The 20,867-nt window shown below is 39.1% G+C and overlaps 1 protein-coding gene across 2 annotated transcripts; it reads left to right on the top strand.

Moving 5' to 3' along the window:
• The first annotated feature begins 2,099 nt into the window (after positions 1-2,099).
• On the top strand, positions 2,100-20,403 carry MOB1A (MOB kinase activator 1A). 2 transcript variants are annotated; one of them, XM_045788313.2, is made up of 6 exons: positions 2,100-2,325; positions 6,622-6,785; positions 12,054-12,147; positions 13,776-13,909; positions 17,932-18,095; positions 19,234-20,403. In XM_045788313.2, the coding sequence occupies exons 1-6, from the start codon at positions 2,312-2,314 to the stop codon at positions 19,309-19,311; spliced, it is 648 nt and encodes a 215-aa protein (XP_045644269.1). In that variant the 5' UTR covers positions 2,100-2,311; the 3' UTR covers positions 19,312-20,403. The 2 variants fall into 2 exon arrangements, with proteins under 2 accessions (XP_045644269.1, XP_045644268.1); XM_045788312.2 differs by having other exon boundaries at positions 2,101-2,325; positions 6,619-6,785.
• The last annotated feature ends 464 nt before the right edge of the window (positions 20,404-20,867 follow it).

Raw genomic sequence — 20,867 nt, 5'->3', positions numbered from 1 at the left:
ATAGCAAAAGTTAATACAGTATATGTTCCAAGAATAGTCTAAGTCGAGTTCTATACCTGAACTCGTTTAATCCCCGTAACCCTATGAGGTTGTTCCCCATTTTACAGATGAGAAAACTGAGTCAAAGGGTTATAAAATACCTAAAAGTTCATGTGATTGTTAAGTAGCACTGGCAGGTTTCAAACACAGACAGTCATCTGAGCTTTTTAGTCACTCTTCTATCTTGCTTCACTTTATTATTATTTTTTAAAGACTTTATTTTTAACTAATCTCAAAGTCTAGTCGGAAAGAAAATATAAGAGTTCAGATGGAAATACAAACAATGTGGGTTTCTGTCACTTGTTACCAAAAAAATGTGGCTAAAGTAAACTATTACAACATTCTGGCCATGGTTTTCCCTTTTCTGTGTCCCCCAGTCGCACCTTAAAATACCAGATCACAGCGAGTAAGAAAGAGTTTTTTTTTGTTTTTTAAGAAAGAGATTCTTGAAAAATGAAATCACTGTGATCAAATGAGTCTGGTAGGATGGGCCAGATAGAACTAAGTGGCAAGTAAGATAAGGACTGAAAAATACCCATGGAATATAGAAGCTAAGACACTGGAGAGCTTGATGAGCCAAATTTTTTCGGGAGGCTGGGTGGAGTGCAGAATCTGGACTGACGGGTGTTGAGGAACAGAGGGATGGTGATCTCATGGAGACAGTGAACTATGTTATTGAACTGGAAACCCTTTTATGTTGTTGTACCATCCTTTAAGGGGCTGAGATAACTTTAAAGGAAGATAAAAATAAATTTCTTCCATATGGCCCATAAGCAGATGAAAAGATTCTCAACAGCAGCCAACAGGGACATTCAAATAAAAGTCACAATGAGATTATCACTTCACACCACTAAGATAGCTCCAATAAAAAAGACAATAGTGGGGTGGCTGGGTGGCGCAGTCAGTTGAGAGTGGACTCTTGATTTCAGCTCAGGTCACGGTCTTGGGGTCATGGCATCAAACCCCACACCAAGCCCCATCTGGAACCCCTCATTGGGCTCCAGTCTCAGTGGGAAGTCTGCTTGGGAATCTATCTCTCTGCCCCTCCCACTGCTTGCATACACACTCTCTCTCTGTCTAAAATAAATAAATTAATCTTTTTTTAAAAAAGGTAAATGCAGCCAGAAACACTTAAAAAAAAAGACAATAGCAAATGTCATCAAGGATATGGAAATATTACAACCCTCAGACATGTGCCAGTGTGAATGTAAAATGATGCTGCCAATTCGGAAAACAGTTTGGGAGTTCCTCAAAAAGTTAAACATATAGTTACCACATGACCCAGACACTCCCAGGTATAATACCCCAAGGAAACGAACACATTTGTCCATACAAAAACCACTATAGGAATGTTTGTAGCGGCCTTAATTATAATAGTCAAAAAGTAGAAATAACTCAATGCCCATCAACCAATGAATGGGCAGACAAAATAGGTACAGTCATACAATGGAATATTATTCAGCCATAAAAAGGAATGCTACAATGTAGATGAACCTAGAAAACTTTATACTAAGTGAAAGAAGCCAGTCACAAGACCATTTACTGTGTAAACCCAGTTATGTGAAATGTCCAGGTGATGCAAGTCCATATAAATAAAAAAAGGTAGACTAGTTGTTGGCAAGGGTTGCCAGGAGGGAGGAAGGGGAATGACTGCTAATGGGTTTCTTTTCTGGGTGATGAAAATGTTCTAGAATTAGAGGTGATGGTTGCTAACTCTGAATAGAGGAAAAATACCACTGGAGTGTAAATTTTTAAAGCATTAATTTCATGTTATGTGAATTATATCTTAATTTAAAAGCAAAATAAATTCTTAAAAATTGCAGCGCTTTTGGAGACCCCCAGCCTTATCAAGACGATGCCTGCAAACCAACCGCAACCACCCGAACCAAACACAAGGTGAGCCACTCCCCCAGGCCAGGGACCACGAACTGACCACGCCCCCAGGAGGAGGAAGTCCCGGCTTGGAGGCCGCTGATTGGCTGAACTTTAAGAGAGGGCGGGGCGAAGAGGGGTGCGTCGAGTCCCTCTCGCAGGGGCGGGGCGTGCCGAAGCCTTCGCTCGCGAGATTTTGCTGGTTCCGCATTTCGGGTCGGCAAGGTGGGGGAGGCTAGCGCAGCTACTTGCACCGGCTCGACCCTCGGTTCAGAGCAGCGGTGACCGGTGCTTCCGCTGGCCGCGAGCTGAGGACTGTCCGCTTCCTCGTGGTTCCCGCGCGGGCTCCGAATCCAGACCGCGGCGGGGGCCAGCGGCCCCTCCCCTCCGAGGATAGAAGATGAGCTTCCTCTTGTGAGTGTGGCCGGGCCGAGGGCCCCGAGGGCTGAAGGCCGAGGGCGAGGGCGAGGAAGGGGGCGAGCTGACGCCTGAGAAGAGGGCAGGGCCCCGGGGTCGGGGTCGGAGTGGCGGAAGTTTGCTTTGCCCGCCCCCCCGCCCTCTCCCCTCGCGGGCCGCGGGAGAGGCCCGGACGTGGGCCCAGGCAGACGGAGGTGAAGGTCGAGGCAAAGGAAGCGGAGCGAGAGGGTTGCGGAGTAGAGAGGCCCTGAGGCCGGCAGTGCCTCCAAACTTTTCCGCCCCAGCGCCCCTGAAGGCGGAGGGACGACCTGGGGGCGGAGCCCCGAGCCCCGCCGTTGGGCTCCAGATTCCTCTCAAGTCTGGAGCCTTCTAGTACCGATCCATGCTGACTTAGCTTTTTACTCCACCGTCTGTCAAGTTTTATTATCTTCAGTATTAAATTACCCCCGCGGAAAGACGCTGCCCCAGGAAACCGTGGAGTGCCGCAGTTTGAGAAGCTTAAAGTTAAGCTGCGGCCTTGCCTGCAGACTCCTGTCCAATTCGGATTCAGCCCGCTTTGTGACTTTGTGTAGATTTTAGTTAGTAATCTCCACACCCATCATGGGGCTCAAACTTAAAACCCTGAGATCAGGAGGAGCGTGCTCTACTGACTGAGCCAGCCAGGCACCACTGTGGCTTTGTGTAATGAACTTTTCCTGGGTAGAATCCTATTTTAGAGATAAGGTCTGGGGCCCAAATGAGGCTTAAGTGGACATTTTTGTAAATTCTCTGATGATTCTTAGCATGTGAAGGTTTGGGAAGCATAGCTCCAACAATGCTGCTGAAAATATTTTCAGGTGGCTCTCTCTACCTGGTTACATTACTTAAATTTATGGGTTGTGTGAAGACATCACTCACATATTTGACATTTTTATTAAATTTTATTAAAGTACGTAGCGTTCCTTAAACAGAGTTTATCCAGTTCCTTATTGTGAGAATGTTTTGCTTTGGGGGTCACATGCCCAGAGACTGAGTTTGCCTTTGTGGGCAATGTATTTAACACAAGTTTGCTGTGGGAATTTCGTAGGCCAATAGCATACCGGATAGTGTTTTTTATTAAACTAATGCAATACTCCAAGTCCGTGATAGATTAAATACACTATTGTTCCAGACAAGGAGAGATGAAAGAAATAAAGTCCAAGTTTAGTTGAGATGTACCTTTACGGGAGTTGGTACTGAGAAGAGGGGTTGGGCTTAGCCAGCCCAGTGCTGAGGTCCCACTGCCAGCACTAATGTGAAAGCTCTTGTTGCCAGGCGCTGGCGTTGACCAGCAAGTGGATTTTCCTTCTGGTCTGGGCATTTGCCTGGCAGGGGCCAGTTGCTTCCAGGTTTTCAGAGAGCTGTTTAGATCAGCAAAGCGTCACTTTGCCCAGACCGAACACACTGGAGTACTCCGCACAAATTTATAGTATTTATAGTCAGAATGTCTCCTAGCTTAGTTGCTTCTTCGTTAAGTTTTCACTGATAAGCCCCAGCGGGCCCCTTCAGCAGCTGAACTACTGAGTTCTCACGGGTGAGAACAGATGAGATGATGACATCGTGACACAATTTACTTCATTCTTACATGAAAACCTTTTTTCTGTCTTTGTCCTAAACAAGTGGATTAAAATAAATTTCACTTGTTATAAACAAGTGGATTTGAAATCTTATCAAACCAATACACGGCAATTTGGATTCTATCTAGTATTTTGCTATTACAAAATAGCACTACTGAGAATATCCTTGTTCAAAATGTTTTTTCCCCGCCTTTCAATTATTTTTTAGAAATACGGTTTACACAGTATGATTACCATGTCTGAAAGTTTGTATGATTTAGATTGTAATTGTAAATCTCCATATTACTGGAACAGTCTCTCCCTCCACCCCGAAGTCTTTTTCCTGTGAGTTAATGTTTAGTTAGTGGTTGGTTCGTGGATGCTCAGTTGCTTAGTTACTTTTTGGCTTGAAATGTGACGCTGTGTTTTTCTTTTAAACTTTTGTTGACAGGCATTTGAGTTTCCACTTTTTGGCCATTATGAATAATGCAGCTATGAACTTTTGTGTTCAGATTTTTTTATTGGATGCATATGTTCATTTCTCTTGGGTAAATACCCAGAAGTGGAATTGCTGAGTTATATGCTATGTTTAATCTTTTGAGGAACTGCCAAAGTTTTTCAAAGCACTGCGCCATTTTGCATGCCCACCAGTACTGTATGAGAGTTTCAGTTTACCCACACCATAGGTAGCGCTTGTTAATTGTCTTTTTGATTATAGTCATCCCAGATGGATGTGAAATGTTATCTAATTGTGATTTTACTTTGCATTTTCCTAATGACTAACGATGGTCAGCACCTTTGGGTATGCTGTTGGCCATTTGTATATGTTCTCTGGAGTAATGTCTTTTCAGATCCTGTGATCATTTTTTAAATTGGGTTGTTTTTTGTTTTTGAGTTGTAAGAATTAAAAAAAAAATTTTTTTTAAGATTTTATTTATTTATTTGACAGAGAGAGAGAGACAGCCAGAGAGAGAGAACACAAGCAGGGGGAGTGGGAGAGGAAGAAGCAGGTTTCCAGTGGAGAAGCCTGATGGGGGGCTTGATCCCATAACACTGGGATCACGCCCTGAGCCGAAGGCAGACGCTTAATGACTGAGCCACCCAGGCGCCCCTAAAAAAAATTTTTTTTTAAAGATTTTGTTTATCTGAGAGAAAGAACGAGAGAGAAAGCACAAGTGGGGGAGAGGGGCAGAGGGAGAGGGAGAAGCAGGCTCCCTGATGAGCATGGAGCCCGATGTGGGGCTCCATCCCAGGACCCTGGGATCATGACCCGAGCTGAAAGCTTAACTGACTGAGCCACCCAGTGCCCCACAAAAGTATTAATTTAGATGAAGATCATATTGAATCTTGAGACATCATTTCATGTTAGTTTTTTTTTTTTTTAAGATTTTATTTTTAAGTAATTTCTATACCCAATGTGGGGCTTGAACTCAGCTCCGGGATCAGCAGCCGCATGCTCTACCGACTGAGCCAGCCAGGTGCCCCCTTTCTGACACTTTGTATGTATTTACAAGATGGGCTTCTGTTGTACATTTGGTTTCAGTATGTTTAACTATGACTTTGAGATATACATGTAGCTGTAACTTGTTCTTAACTATGTAGTATTCCATGTTATGGATAGATCAAATTTTTTATTCCTGTTCTAATGAGTTTTAGGATTGTTTCCAGGTTTTTCACTCTTAAACCAATCTTGGGAAGCACATCCTTATCCACATCTAGGAGGGATACCTAGAAGGGATGGATTGGGAGCACTTCCGTGTTTATAGATACTGTTTATAATACTGCCTTCCCAAAATACCCTTTACACTTTCATCAAGTGTATTAAAATACTAATTTCCCTGTACCCTAGCTCACACTTAATATAGTTGTTGTAACGTAATCTGACATTCAGATTAAGGAAAAATAAATTATTTTAGTTGAACGGTTTTTCATATGTTTATTGGCCATTGTATTTTTATTTGAGTTCCCTGTTGATCACTAGCCCATTTTTCTAAAGGATTCCTTACCTTTTTCTTAACAGATTATTGAAGCCCTTTATTATCTAGTTAATACTCTTTTTTTTTTTTTTTTAGTTAATACTTTGTAATACATGTTGTGGGTACTTTTTTTTGTTACTTGTCTCTTTGTTCTGTTATGGAAATTTTAATTCTTATGGTTAGAAACCCCTCCATTTTTTCTGGGTTTCATATCCTGTTAGCTTCCTTACAGAAAAACTTTTTTTTTTTTTTTTTGCAGTAACCAGTTGTCTCTCAGTTATTTTCCCTGCTAGTAACTTCAAAATGTTAATGTTACATCTGTGATTTGCTTTGATGGCATCACAAATCTTTTGATACAGCAGACTGGATTTTTGAGCTATTCAAACTTAGGGCTACCTCCCTCCCCCACCATTTTCTATAGGTAGAAATTGAAGCCAAAAGGAAGTTCGTTTTCTCAGACAGTCACAGAATTAGTGGCAGATCAAGGACTGGAATCCTATTACACCACACTACTTCATGAGGCATAGCAAAGTTGCGTTCTGTAGGCAACTGTGTTGCTAATCCTGAATCTAGGTGAGGAAAAAAATTTAAAGCCTTCTTTTTCTGTGATCATCACCCCCTCCCCATCCTGCCACTTTTCAGGGAGTATTTTTTTATTTTCAGAACAATTTGTATGCCTAAAATTATGCCATTCTGCTTTCAGTCCTAAGATAAAAATTGATTTACTTTCAACCTAACAGCAGTAGCCGCTCTTCTAAAACATTCAAACCAAAGAAGAATATCCCTGAGGGCTCTCATCAGTATGAACTCTTAAAACATGCAGAAGCAACTCTAGGAAGCGGGAATCTGAGACAAGCTGTTATGTTGCCAGAGGGAGAGGACCTCAATGAATGGATTGCTGTTAACAGTAAGTTTCTAATAACATTCAGCTTTGCTGCTGTATAGAAGAATTTTGCTAAAATCTTTTTGTTAATGAATTTTCTTTTACAGGTATAACTGTTGTAGTATAATGGATTATCTGTAAAGAAACTCCTAAGTACAAATACATCCAAAACTGTTCTGTTCTCTTCAGAGTACTTGGGTATGTAGCTCGTATGGCTGGATAGAGACACCTGAGGAGAAATGTTGAGAGCTTTGGGGTAATTTCTGAGGATGGAATGGTAGGAATTATTGGATAAGGTCAAATGAAAGATTGGAATACAAAATTCTACCTGTGGTAGACCATGACTTTGCATGGAGCCCATCTTCATAATTGCACCCCCAATTCCCAGCAGCTCTCATCTGCCTGCGTATACACAGAAGTCCATTGCAGTTCATGTGGGCAGTGACGTGATGGTTGTGGCTTAAGAGTAGTCAGAAGGACATTGAGAGATTGGGAGAAATTAGGAGGGACCCATGAGCTGAAAGTCACTCAAGTTCAAGAAAATGAGGGCACGACGTGGTAAGTTATATATACTGAGGCTAGGGATTTGCGTATTTGAGCCTATCATTTTTGAGGTGAGATCAGTGCCAGATGACAAGGTTTAAATCTGTTAGGAATTTCAGATGTTCCAGGAATTTTTAAACTTCTTGATGGAAAATTTCAAACATAAAAAAGTAGAGAAACTAGTACAGTGAATCCCCAGGCATCCATTGTCCAGTTTCAACAGTCGATTCATGGCCAGTTCATGCTTCTGTATCTCACCCTGATTATTATTATTTTTTTTTCATATTTTAATACCTCCCTCCCCACCTCCTTCCCTTCTCCACCTCTCCCCACTCATCTGTCTCTCCCCTACTTTGTCCACACTGGCATTGAGACCCAGCCAGCCCACCTCACCCTGATTGTTTTGGGGTGAATCCCAAAAACATTATTTCATCTATAAATATTCCATATCTCTAAAAGACAGGAACTCCCCCTTTTAAAGATAATGACAATACTGCCATTCCTTTATGTTAGCAAATATCCAGTCAGTGTTCACATTTTCCCTGATTGTCTTCTAAATGTTTCTTTTTAAAAAAATTTACGGTTGGTTTAAATCAGGACTAATAAGGCCTATATGTAATGTTTCTTGAATCTCTTAATTCACAGGTTTCCCCTCGTTGCAGTTTTTTTTTCCTTGCTATTTTGTTGTTGTTGAAGAAACCAGTTCATTTATTTCCCACAGTATGAATTTTGTTGATTGTATCCCCAAGGCATCCATTATCATGTTCTGTTCTTCCTTTTATTTCCTATAAATGGTAGATCAGAGCAGCACTGCCCAGTAGGACTTCCTGCAATGATGCAAATGTTCTGTATCTGTACTGTGGCCTTTTAGCTCTTGAAATGCGGCTCGTGTGACTGGAACTGAATTTTAAATTTAATTTTAATGTAAGTAGCCGTATGTGGCTAGTGGCTCCCACATTAGTATGGGTTTGGAGTGTTGCTCAAATTCAGGTTTGAATTTGTTTATTTGGAAGACTGAGTGTTGGCATATACTTCCAGCAGTGTCCATAATGCCCTCCATAGTGTCTAGCTGTCTTGTTATGTGGTATTGTTCAGCTGTTGATAATCACTCCTTTGATCAGCACTGTCTGATAGAAATATAACGTGAGCTACAAATTTAAAACTTTCTAGGAGTCATATTAAGAAAAGTTTTTTTTTTTTTTTCAGTACATTAAAAAGCCATTATGCATATTACTAAGAGAAAAAACAAGGTGCAGAACTATGTGATATGTTGAATCTTTTGTGTAAGACAGGATACAGGTGCTTAGGGGGCAGGAGACCAAAAAAAATGTAGTGGTTATCTGTAGGGGGAAGCTGGAGTGGTTGGGATGAAGATTTATCACTGTATGTTTTTGTAGATCTTTGTGAACCTTGTGAAGCATTGTGTATTCAGACAAGACCTTTCCCGGGTTTTTTAACCTGAACTCAAATTATCATCTGTGTTTCTGAAGGCATCTGTTGGCCTTCTTCAGCCTTCAGTTTTTCTTTGAGGCTTTTTGCTGTAGAGAGGCTGTTCTCCAACCTTTTAGCCTCAAGATCCCTATATTCTCTAAAAAATTATTGAGAACCTCAAAGACCTTTCAGTTATGTAGCTTGTATCTAGTGATACTGTGTTAGAAATTAAAACTGAGAAATTTTAAATACTTATTTTTAAATTCATCTAAAAATAACAAACCCATTGCATGTTAACATAAATATATTTTTATGAAAAATGAGTGTTTTCCAAAATGAATTTTAGTATTAAGTGTGGCATTGTTGTGCATGTTTAGAAATCTGTTTTCACATTTGGCTGCATAGGAGACAACTGGATTGTCCTGTCCACTTCTGCCTTCAGTCTGTTGTGATGTCCCACCTCAGGAGCCTCTGGACAACTCCACTGTGCCTCCTGAGAGAATCAGAGTGAAAGGAGCAGTTGAAATGCTCTGACTTCACATATGCCCCCTGAAACAGGGGAATCCAGGGACCATGTTTGGAGAACAGCTGCTTTAGACCAATAAACCAGCACACTATCTGGGCATACTCTTTGTTTTGAATAAATATTGAGTGCCTAAGTATTACTTTCTTAGAAATGTGACTAAGTAAGAGGAAGGTTTAGAAGTGAGGGAGTTTTCATGGCTGCTCTCTCCTCTTCTTCGGGTCTCAGCGTAGACGTCCCCTCCTCAGAAAAGCCTTCTCCTTCTGTTACTTTCTTTCTCATCACCTTGTGTTATTTTCCTCACAGAACTTATTGCAATTCCTGATCTTTTAAAATTAGCTTAGGGGCGCCTGGGTGGCTCAGTCAATTAAACGTCGACTCTGATTTCTGCTCGGGTCATGATCTCAGGGTTGGGAGATCGAGCCCCACATCAAACTCTGTATTGGGCGTGGAGTCTGCTTCAGATTCTCTCTCCTTCTGCCCCTTCCCCTGCTCGCTCTCTCTAATAAATAAATCTTAAAAAAAAAAAAAAAAAGAAGTGAGGGGGTTTTATATAAAATTCCTTTTGACAAGATGGAGCTTTTTTTTATCCACATTTTTAAGAAACGTGGAAAAGCCCTAGTTGGTTTTTAGGTACTCCTTTGGACGGGGAACTAAAACATTTTTTAAAACTTTCCAAGGCTTATGTGGGTGTCTTTGCAGAGGAACATTTGACTCAGATATGTTCATTTCTTACCCCCTTCCTCTTCCATGTTTTTTCACATCTAGCTGAAGCTCCTGTAGGAAGTGCTCCCTGACTACCTCAGCCCCTCAACATGCTGCCTGTTCTCTGAACGCTTACATGTCGTTTATTATTCCTTTCAATTTTGTCCCTTCGGGTAGCTGGAGTCTCCAGTGTCCTTTTTATGTCCTCAGTATGCATTAGGCTTCAGGTTTTTTATGATAAGATGTTTTCAATGCCTGTTGATTCAGCTGATACACCTTCTCCTTCATAGAATTTTCTACAATGCTTTCTGCTTTTTCCCAACACAAATAGTATTGTCTGGTCCCGATCAATAGGAAACAATGGATTTTTTTCATTCCTTTGGATATAATTAAATTATATATTCTAATGATATAATAGTCACCATTAAGTTAGAATTATTGCTAAGATTTTATTTTCCTGCTGTTCTGTGCTGGAAAACTTACTATATTAAAGTGAATATATATTAAAAGTTAATTTAGGTGTGACAACTTAAAAAGAGAAGGGAATTTTTTAAATTAACATACAATGTATTATTTGTTTCAGGGGTACAGGTCTGTGATTCATCAGTCTTACACAATTCACAGTGCTCACCATAGCACATACCCTCCCCAGTGTCGATCACCCAGCCACCCCATCCCTCCCATCCCCATCCACTCCAGCAACCCTCAGTTTGTTTCCTATGATCAAGAGTCTCTTATGGTTTATCTCCCTCTCTGCTTTTGTCTTGTTTCATTTTTTTCCTCTCTTTCCCTATGATCCTCTGCCTTGTTTCTCAAATTCCACATATCAGTGAGATCATATGGTAATTGTCTTTCTCCGATTGACTTATTTCGCTTAGCATAATACTCTCTAGTTCCATCCATGTCGTTACAAATGGCAAGATTTCATTTTCTGATGGCTGCATAATATTCCATTGTAGATATACACCACATCATCTTTATCCATGCATCTGTCGATGGACATCTAGGCTCTTTCCATAGTTTGGCTTTTGTGGACATTGCTGCTATAAACATTGGGGTGCACATGCCCCTTCAGATTACTGCATTTGTCTTTGGGGTAAATTCCCAGTAGTGCAGTTGTGCTGTCATAGGATAGCTCTATTTTCAACTTTTTGAGGAACCTCCATACTGTTTTCCAGAGTGGCTGCACCAGCTTGCAGTCCCACCAACAGTGTAGGAGGGTTCCCCTGTCTCCGCTTCCTTGCCAACATCTGTCGTTTCCTGATTTGTTAATTTTAGCCATTCTGACCGGTGTGAGGCGGTATCTCATTGTGGTTTTGCTTTGTATTTCCCTGATGCTGAGTGATGTTAAGCACTTTTTCATGTGTCTGTTGGCCATTTGTATGTCGTCTTTGGAGAAAGGTCTGTTCATGTCTTCTGCCCATTTCTTGATTGGATTATTTGGTCTTTTGGTGTTGAGTTTGATACAGTCTATGTAGATTTTGGATATTGGCTCTTTATCTGACTTGTCATTTGCAGTATCGTCTCCCATTCTGTCGGTTGTCTTTTGGTTTTGTGTACTGTTTACTTTGCTGTGCAAAAGCTTTTTATCTTGATGAAGTCCCAATAGTTCATTTTTGTCCTTGCTTCCCTTGCCTTTGCTGATGTGTCTAGGAAGAAGTTGCTTTGGCTGAGGTCAAGGGTTGCTGCCTGTGTTCTCAAGGATTTTGACGGATTCCTGTCTCACATTGAGGTCTTTCATCCATTTTGAGTCTATGCTTGTGTATGGTGTAAGGGAATGGTCCAGTTTCATTCTTCTCCATGTGGCTGTCCAGTTTTCCCAGCACCATTTGTTGAAGAGATTGTCTTTTTTCCATCGGATATTCTTTCCTGCTTTGTCGAAGATGAGTTGACCAGAGAGTTGTGGGTCCACTTCGGGGCTAAAAGAGGGTAGCTCTGTTTTCAGTGTGCAGCACCTCTGCATCATTGCCTCTCTTAAGGATTTATTCAAGAACTAGAAGGCATTGTCCATTTTTCCTTCAGCTGCCAGGTTGGGTGTTTTATTGTGTTTGCACAAACATTTTAACACAATTCTGCTATTACGTTTCCAGCTGTGGATTTCTTCAACCAGATCAACATGCTGTATGGAACTATTACAGAATTCTGCACTGAAGCCAGCTGTCCAGTCATGTCTGCAGGTCCAAGGTATATGTACTGCCTGTTACGTAGGCATTTGAAGTACTAAATATAGCTAATCACTAATTGATATAAATTAAACAATAAAACCTTTTTTTAAATCTGTTTGCCTCTGTAAAAGCAGTTCAATTTTATGAGTTCTTGAATACTTCCCTATAAGCTTTTAGTTATTACTAAATATTTTGGTATGTGGTATTAGTATTTAATTGCATTATACTAAGTGATGAATGTTCAATTTTTTTTTCTTGTGCTTACTTAGTGTTAATTATGTCCAAATGGTGCTGCTTTAATTATCTGGCTTAAAGATGCTAGACTGAAAAAATTTGACTATAGGGGTGCCTGGGTGGCTCAGTTGGTTAAGTGGCTGGCTGACTCTTGATTTTGGCTCGGGTCATGAACTCAGTGTCATGGGATTGAGCCCCCTGTTAGGCTCTGTGCTCAGGAGGGAGTCTGCTGAGATTCTCTCTCTCCCTCTTCCCCTCCTCCTTGTGCATGCACGTGTGCCGTCTCTTTCTCTCAAAAAAAAAAAAATTGACTATGATAAATTTTAAGAAACATTAAGAAACGTGGAACTTTTTATCACCCTTAGTAATGTTAAGTCAAGGTGTGATGAGATTAATGTTTTAGTGTTTCTTTCTAATTTTTTTCCCAATAATAAATGACTGATTTTATGTGATGATACATGGTATCAAGATACTTACCCCTTGGGAAAAAATTCTTTCCTGAATCTGCTACAGGTATAAAGAGAAAAAAAAGGTCTCCAGTGAGTTTGTAATTCTATTTTTAATTACAGTATTTTGGAGGGATGTTTTTATTTTGTGTTAAGTTTTATTTCTCAGACTTCCTTAAAAGAAATTTAAATAAAATAAATAAGAAAATTAAACTTATCTATGGCTTAAATGCTTCACACAGTGAAGTTTTGCAGAAGTCTTATTATGCATTCTAGTTCAGCAAAGGGAGGGAGGAAAAGATGCATGCCTAAGGGTGTTTCTTTCATACCCTCTCCAGGAAAGTCTGTTTTTTTTTTTGTTTTTTTTTTAAGATTTTGGATTTTTTTCCAGTTGAATTTATTTTTTTACTATTTATTTATTAAAAGATTTTTTGTATTTGAGAGAGAGCACAAGCAGTGGGAGGTGGAGAGGGAGAGGAAGAGCAGACTCCCCACTGAGCCGGGAGCCTGATGCCAGGCTTGATCCCAGGACCATGGGATCATGACCTGAGCCGAAGGCAGATGCTTAACATAGTGAGCCACCCAGGCGCCTCCAGGAAACAGAGTCTTATTATATTGACTCTCTTGTTGATACCTTGATGGCCAGCTGTTGCAGGATGTGGGAGATCCATCTGTCCCTGACCCAGTCCTTAGCACCCTCTGCCAGGAATGTGTAGTTCCTTTATCTTTCCCAGGGCTGTGTTAAAAAAACATCCATTCTGGCACTGTCAGCTGCCACATTATCCTCCTCTTGTCTTCCAGTTATAACTCTCCTATTTCAGGTAATTCTATAGGGAACCCTGAGTAACCTTCAATAGAACTTGAAGTAATTTTAAGTTATTTACAAAATGTAGACCTACTTTGATTACAAGTTGTATATTTGTTACTGTTTTTGAAAACTTTATCAGTAAAACCTTTTTCTCTCCAGATACGAATATCATTGGGCAGATGGTACTAATATTAAAAAGCCAATCAAATGTTCTGCACCAAAATACATTGACTATTTGATGACTTGGGTTCAGGATCAGCTTGATGATGAAACTCTTTTTCCTTCTAAGATTGGTGAGTTAATGTTGAACTGTTTTCCTTTTTAACTGATAAATATGTTGCGTTCTTTTTAATACTGTTACTTTAAAATGTAAAGACTGCCAGATTCCTCTCCAAAAAGATTGTAAATGCATACTCCTTCCATCCATGTTTGTGTATGCCTGTGTTTGTTCACTAGTACTGGTTGGCTACTCATTTTTTAATCTCTTCAGTTTGGGTAAATAAGTTTGAATGTACATTCAAAATATATTGATGACATTGAGATTTTTTTGGTTTATTGATCATTGTGTGTTTTCTGTTCTATCCTTTGTCTGTTTCTTTGTATGGTAAGGGTATTAATTCTTTGACATATATGTCATATGTATCTTTCCTCAGCTTGCCTTTGTCTTATTTTGTTCTTGAGATATTCTTGCCATATGTAACTTTCTTACTTTATCCTATTAATTTTTTCCTTTATGTTGTGTGGATTTTAATATAATGATTAGAAAGCTTTTCCCTACTTCAAGATTACAAAAATATCCTTGTTTTCATTTAGTACTTTTGTGGTTTTTACATTTAAATCTTTGTTCTTGCCAGAAATTTTCTTCTTAAGGCTCCCTTTATTTTTTTTTCTAGTTATAAATGCTAATCAGTGTGTCCAGTACCATTTATCAAACACATGTGTCTTTTCTCCCCGGGTTATCATATGTGTACACCGGATTGCCACATAATTTGGAGTCTTTCAGTCTCTTCATCTGTTCCTATAGGAATTGCACACTGTTTTAATTACCATAGCCTGTATCTTTGAGCATCTTGTAGGGCTAGTCTCTCTTCCTTGCTCTTCTTTTTCAGAATATTCACGACTATTCTGGGATATTTGTTCTTCCAAAGAACTTAGAATCATTTTGGCAAGGTAAAATAAAAATATTTGTGAGATTTTGATTATTATTTCATTCAAGTTGTAGATTAACATAGGCAGTCTTGTTCTCTCGACAAAACTGGGTCTACCCAAGGACAAGGTACATTTCTTCATTTCTTCTTTTTTTTGTTCTTTTTAATTTCCTCTTGTAAAGTTCTATAGTTTACTTTATGTTAATACTTCAAGTTTAAGTTTATTTTTAGACGTTTTGTGGTTTTTTAAATTGATATCTGGCTTCCCAATGGTTATTGTTTAGTATATAGGAAAGCTTTTGATTTTTATATAAAATTTTGCAGAAATTGACCATCTGATTCTGATTGTTTCAGTTGTTCTGGGTTGGTTTTCTTGAGTTTTTTAAGTATACAATCACATCATACTAAGGTAATATTAATTTTGCCTTTTCCTTTCTGATATGGATACTTCTTGTGTAACTCTTATCTCATTGCCCCAGAGCAGTGCTGAGTAATGGTGATGATGTGGCAGACCTCCTTTTCTTGTGTACTTACTTTTATGCAAGTGTTTCTCGTACTTCAGCAGTAAGCAGGAATCTTGCTTTTGGTTAGAGGTGTGTAAATTTTAAAAAATCAGGTATGGTTGTTGAGTTTTATGATATTTTCCCAGTGTCTGTTTTTTTTTACCATAAGGTTTTCTCCAGTATTTTTTTAAATGTTTTACTGGGAGAGTATTTTTTATTTGTTAATATTTTGATTAAGATTTTGGCATTGCGGGGCACCTGGGTGGCTCAGTCGTTAAGTGTCTGCCTTCGGCTCAGGGCGTGATCCCAGGGTCCTGGGATCGAGCCCAGCATCGGGCTCCCTGCTCCACTGGGAGCCTGCTTCTTCTCCCACTTCCCCTGCTTGTGTTCCCTCTCTTGCTGGCTGTCTCTCTCCGTCAAATAATTAAATAATATCTTTAAAAAAAATAAGAGTTAAAAAAATTTGGCATCGGTATTTATGGATGAGATCAGTCTTTTCATTTTTAGTTTAAGAGTGTCTTACAAATAACATTGGATTCTGTCTTGTCTGTTTGAGCTGCTAATAACAAAACTACCAGGGATTGGATGGCTTGTGACAACAGAAATCTGTTTCTCAGTTCTAAAGGCTGGAAGTCCAAGATCAAGCTGCCAGCATAGTTGGGTCCCTGTGAAAGCCCACTTTTGGGTTGAAGACTGCCAGCCTCTCAGTCTTCACATGGTGGAAGGAGCCAGCAGAAGTTCTCTGGGGCCTCTTTTATAAGGACATTAATCCCACGCATGAGGGCTCTGCCCTTGTGACCTAATCACTTCCCAGAGCCCCACCTCCTAATAGCATCACGTAGGGGGTTAGGATTTCAACATAGGAATTTTGAGGGGACACAAATATTCAGACCCTAACAGATTCCTTTTTGCGGTCCAATTAGTGGCTCTTTTGGGAGAAAAACTCGTGTATCATGTTACACCCCGTCTGTTTGCTATTGGTCAGGTTTTCTATTTTATTATTAAACCATTTATTTCCTTTCTCACAGATTCTTTATTGTATATTGACCGTGCTTGAATGTTGCTGTTCAATTCAGCTCGGAAAGTGCTTGGTTTAAGACCAGTTACTTCTGTTTCTTTATTCGTTAAAGTCTTCCGCTTATGGAAGATAAAAAATACTTAAAACTTTGTTCTCTTTTCTCGGCTTTCCATTCTTCAGTAATCCAGCCTAACGTTCTGGAATCCTTTCCCCCCTCAATTAGGCTATTATCTACATCTTACTTCTCCCAGTTACTTATTCTGATTAGATAGAACTGTTACTCATTTTGAACTAATACATCTAAATTATTACTGTTCCTTTTATTAGCAAGATGCATATTTGTAAATTCTGAGAGAAGGAGTTTGACCTAAAAATCCAGCTTTTCAGTATGTGAGTACGAGACCCCAGTCCAGAAAAACATGCCCACAAGCTCCAGAATAAAGTTTGAAAATGCAAGTTGTTAGGGGCTCCTGGCTGGCTCAGTCCGTAGAGCATGTGACTGACTCTTGATCTCAGGAGGTCGTGAGTGCAAGCCCCATATTGTGGGTAGAGCTTACCTTAAATAAATACAGTTTTTAAAAAAAAATGCAAATCCCAATTGTTACCTAAGATGGGGTGGGGGCAGGGACCAGAAAAATTCTGCAAGAGCAGAATACACTAAATTTCAGGCTTTTAAGGACTGGTTAAGAAATAAATTAAAATGTAGGAAAGGTAAAAGTTTTTAACCTTTGTTTTCTAAAAGATTGAAGAAAAGGAAATGTTCCTTGAGTAGTGTTGTGGAATAGCCTTTAAAGCTGTCTAATCTAGGTTATTTTGGAAGCTGATGACTTCTTAATGTGTTTATATACTATACTCAGTGCCACTTGTATTGTCTTTCTACTGTCCCTGTTTCCTAAGACTTCGATCTTGTCAGCCGGAATTCTCAGGAATGGGAGCAGTCACATCCCCACCAGCACTGCTTGGAGAGAGATTACCAAACCCTTTCCCGGTTCTTTTCTAAGGAAGTGTTTATTTTCTTTGCAAAATAGTGAGGTGCTCTTCCTCCCTTTTTCAGGAAGTTTGTCCCTATCTTGTATTCCACAGGAAAATGAAAATAGCACTTTGAAAAGATAAAAAGTTGGGGACTCCTAATTAAAGAAAGAAGACGGGTTTTTCAGAGTAATTCAGAAGATAAATACTTTTTGTAGACAGTAGATTATAATGCCTTTTTCTCTTGCTTAGTTTTCACTCCTAGTAGAGTGTGTGTGTGTGTGTGTGTAAAAATTTTTTTTAGAGTTACGAATTACAAAAATAAAAGTTTTATTTACAGTCAAAATATTTGTTGCGTTAATTTTAGGAAGAAACTCTCCAGTATTAAACAGTTAAAATTATGTTTGTTATAACTTTGATTCAGCAGCACCTTATAAACTTGATTCCAGTGCCTGTTCTTCTAGGGCAGTCAGAAAAAGTATGCTTACGTGAGGATACCTCATGTATTTATGTTTGGGATTTTTTTTTCTTTGCCTTTTAAAAAAATGTTTATATGGAAAACAGGCTTATATTGTGAATGTGTGTGTTTGTGTGATGGAGTTGCTTATGCAGCTTCTAAACCTTCTGCTGTTCAGTTACGTAAAAGACAATTGGTACATATGTGTGTTTGATTACAGGTGTCCCATTTCCCAAAAACTTTATGTCTGTGGCAAAGACCATTCTGAAGCGTCTGTTCCGGGTTTATGCCCATATTTATCACCAGCACTTTGATTCTGTGATGCAGCTGCAAGAGGAGGCCCACCTCAACACCTCCTTTAAGCACTTTATTTTCTTTGTTCAGGTAAGTTGAACCATGTTGACTTCTTTGTCCTTTGACTTGGACTCATTTGTTCATAATTTATAGAGTTGTCTAATTTATAGATGTAGAGCAAAGTAGAAGTAGAGCTCTTTTCCGTGTTATTTTGTTAGTGGGCACAGCAACATAGAAAGCATCACCCCCATTTTGGGCTTTCTGCCTCTGGCTGCCCCAGCCAGGTCTCTGGTTAGGATATGACAGTTCAGAACCCCAGGGCAGCTTGTCCACACCGTTCTGTTCCATCACCGCTGCTGAGTGAAGAGATGCTATGGAAAAACGTTGGCGATTGTTTCATGAGATGTCTGTGCCTGGGAGAGAAACTTTTGGATGAACTTGTTAGCTGCTCTCTTGGTTTAAGCTTCCAGAAGTCCCATTTCAGGCCAAATCTTATGAAGTCAGCAGCCAGAAACTTCAAAAAGGACCAACCCCTTCAAAGATGTGGCCTATTACCTAATGGGGCCTGAATTGGAATTCGAACTTTTTAAAATCAAAATAATTTGCGTTGTTTGAGAAAGATATTAGAGAATTGAGACTCCTTTAGCAACTTTAGAGAGATATAATTCTCTGCAAAATGTACATATATGTCTGTCTAGATACTGTTTTTTGATAGAAAAGCCAGTAGTTTTATAGTAGATACTGTGTATTTCAATTATATGGGCCACACAAGAGAGAAGGTACTGTGCTCTTCTGTCTTCCTTCTGAGATTGTTGCATGGCATGGGTCTCGATAGAGTATAGGTGCTGATACAGGTATGTAGATACAGACACAGGGTAGATATGATACAGATGGAGTATAGAAAAGTAGCATAGCTGGAGTATAGACACACAGGTCTGCGGGTGTAGGTATAGTATAGATCTAGGAACGACAGCAAACATATATGCAGGTTTGATTTTAATGTTTTACGCAGTGAGGCTCATGCTAATACATACAGTTGCTTCTTTGGTAAGTCCCCTATATTTTAAAAAGTGAGGAAAAATGATCCCATTTAAAAATGTGCACAGAGATCATTTCATCATTTTTTTGGATTTCAAAAAACCAGGACTGGGAATCCCTTCTCTGAATGACATTTATAGTGTTTCAATTTTAGGCCTGTTTCTAAATTTTACTTCTCTTCTCTTTTTAGGAGTTTAATCTGATTGATAGGCGTGAGTTGGCACCTCTTCAGGAATTAATTGAGAAGCTCGGATCGAAAGACAGATAAATGTTTCTTCTAGAACACAGCTACCCTCTTGCTTCATCTGCTAGAGCTATCTCATTGCTATCTGTTATAGACTAGTGATACAGACTTTAAGAGAACAGGATAAAAAGACACCTGTTGTTTGTGTCTACTGATAAAATTGTCCCACAGGTGGATTGGCCTGATCCTTCCGTGAGAAATTCAAGAGGCGCCGAGTCTGAGGTGCTGTGTGACCACTCCTGTTATTGTCAGGTCAGACTTCGTTGTAATATGTGATGACTAACATGCAGTCTATTAGTTTACTTATTCTTTTACTGAAGAAAATGATTGAGTGCTTCAGGTTCTAGCATAATGGCTATTGAGAAGTTCCGCCAATACTTTATTAACAAGTTTCCAGGACAGATTACCTAATAATGCAATCAGATCAGTTTTATTCTGCTTTTATTTACAAATAGAAGAGGTATTTTTAAGTTTCCTTAAGATTTAGAGCATTTGTGTGTTACTTTGGATAACCTTTTAGTTTGAAGTTTGTATGCTAGTGTTTTTATAGGTAAGACTATATATATATGTTTTATTTTTTCAGAATCCATGATTGCAGTTTAAATCCTCATATGACCGATGTGGTATGGGAGTAACGAGAGTTATTTCTAAAATGACTTTATTTTTTAATCTTTATTTGGGATTTTATTCACATAAACCTGTCTAAAGTTTTAGGAATATGTATATCAGAAATAATTTTCTTAAAGCATGTAAGGATAGTCTTGTACATTTTTATTTTGAAATGCTTCATTCAGATTAATTTTAATAGGTAGCTTTTGGCTAAGAAAGAAAACTCCAAAAAATTATGACAAATTTAGGTTTCAGAACCACTATTTTCATTCATGTTGTTTTTCAGAGCCCCTGAGATCCTGCAAAGGAGAGTGAAAGGAAGTACTCAGAGTACTTGATTATTTTCTTTTGAGTGTCCTTTAAAACAAAAACAGGAATTGCTTCTATGTGTTTGTATTGTGACTTGAGACTTAGTTAAGAGTAGTGCAGAAATGCCCAAACTTTACCCCCACAAGGATAACATTTAAGACCATAATAAAAAACCTTGAAGGTGTGCACATTTTATAACACGGCTTAAGTCTGGTGTGCTGCTGTGTGTGTGTGTGTGTGTGTGTGTGTGTAAGTGTGTAAACAAAATGGGAGGAATACGTAAAAGATCTTCATTCTCTTAGTGGTCAAAGGATGGATTGAGCCCTGATAGTGGTTTAATCCTGTTTTAATTGTTTTTGTATCAAAACTTGAAATTCTTCTATTTCTACTGGGATTTAAAAAAAAAATCTTCCCCTTTAGTGAAATAAAGGTCTATTTCATTAGGTTTCTAGAACTTAGTAAACTCCAGCTGCCTGTCAAGAATGTACTGGGCATAAGTCTACTGAAGACTTGTCTGACTGGCATTGCTTGAAGTCCAGCATTCTGTGTGATTTCAGAGCTGGGATTTTTGCAGAGTGCTCACCAACTCCCTTGATGGCTTTGATAAAAGGTTAGATTGGTTAGGGTTTTTTTGTTGTTGTTGTTATTTATTTTTATTATTC

This window comes from Ursus americanus, chromosome 7 (genome assembly GCF_024610735.1).
Source record: "Ursus americanus isolate L20-20 chromosome 7, mUrsAme1.1.p, whole genome shotgun sequence".
NCBI classification, from domain to species: domain Eukaryota; kingdom Metazoa; phylum Chordata; class Mammalia; order Carnivora; family Ursidae; genus Ursus; species Ursus americanus.
The sequence above is the reverse complement of the archived record's forward strand: the minus strand, read 5'-3'. Positions and strand labels throughout refer to the sequence as shown.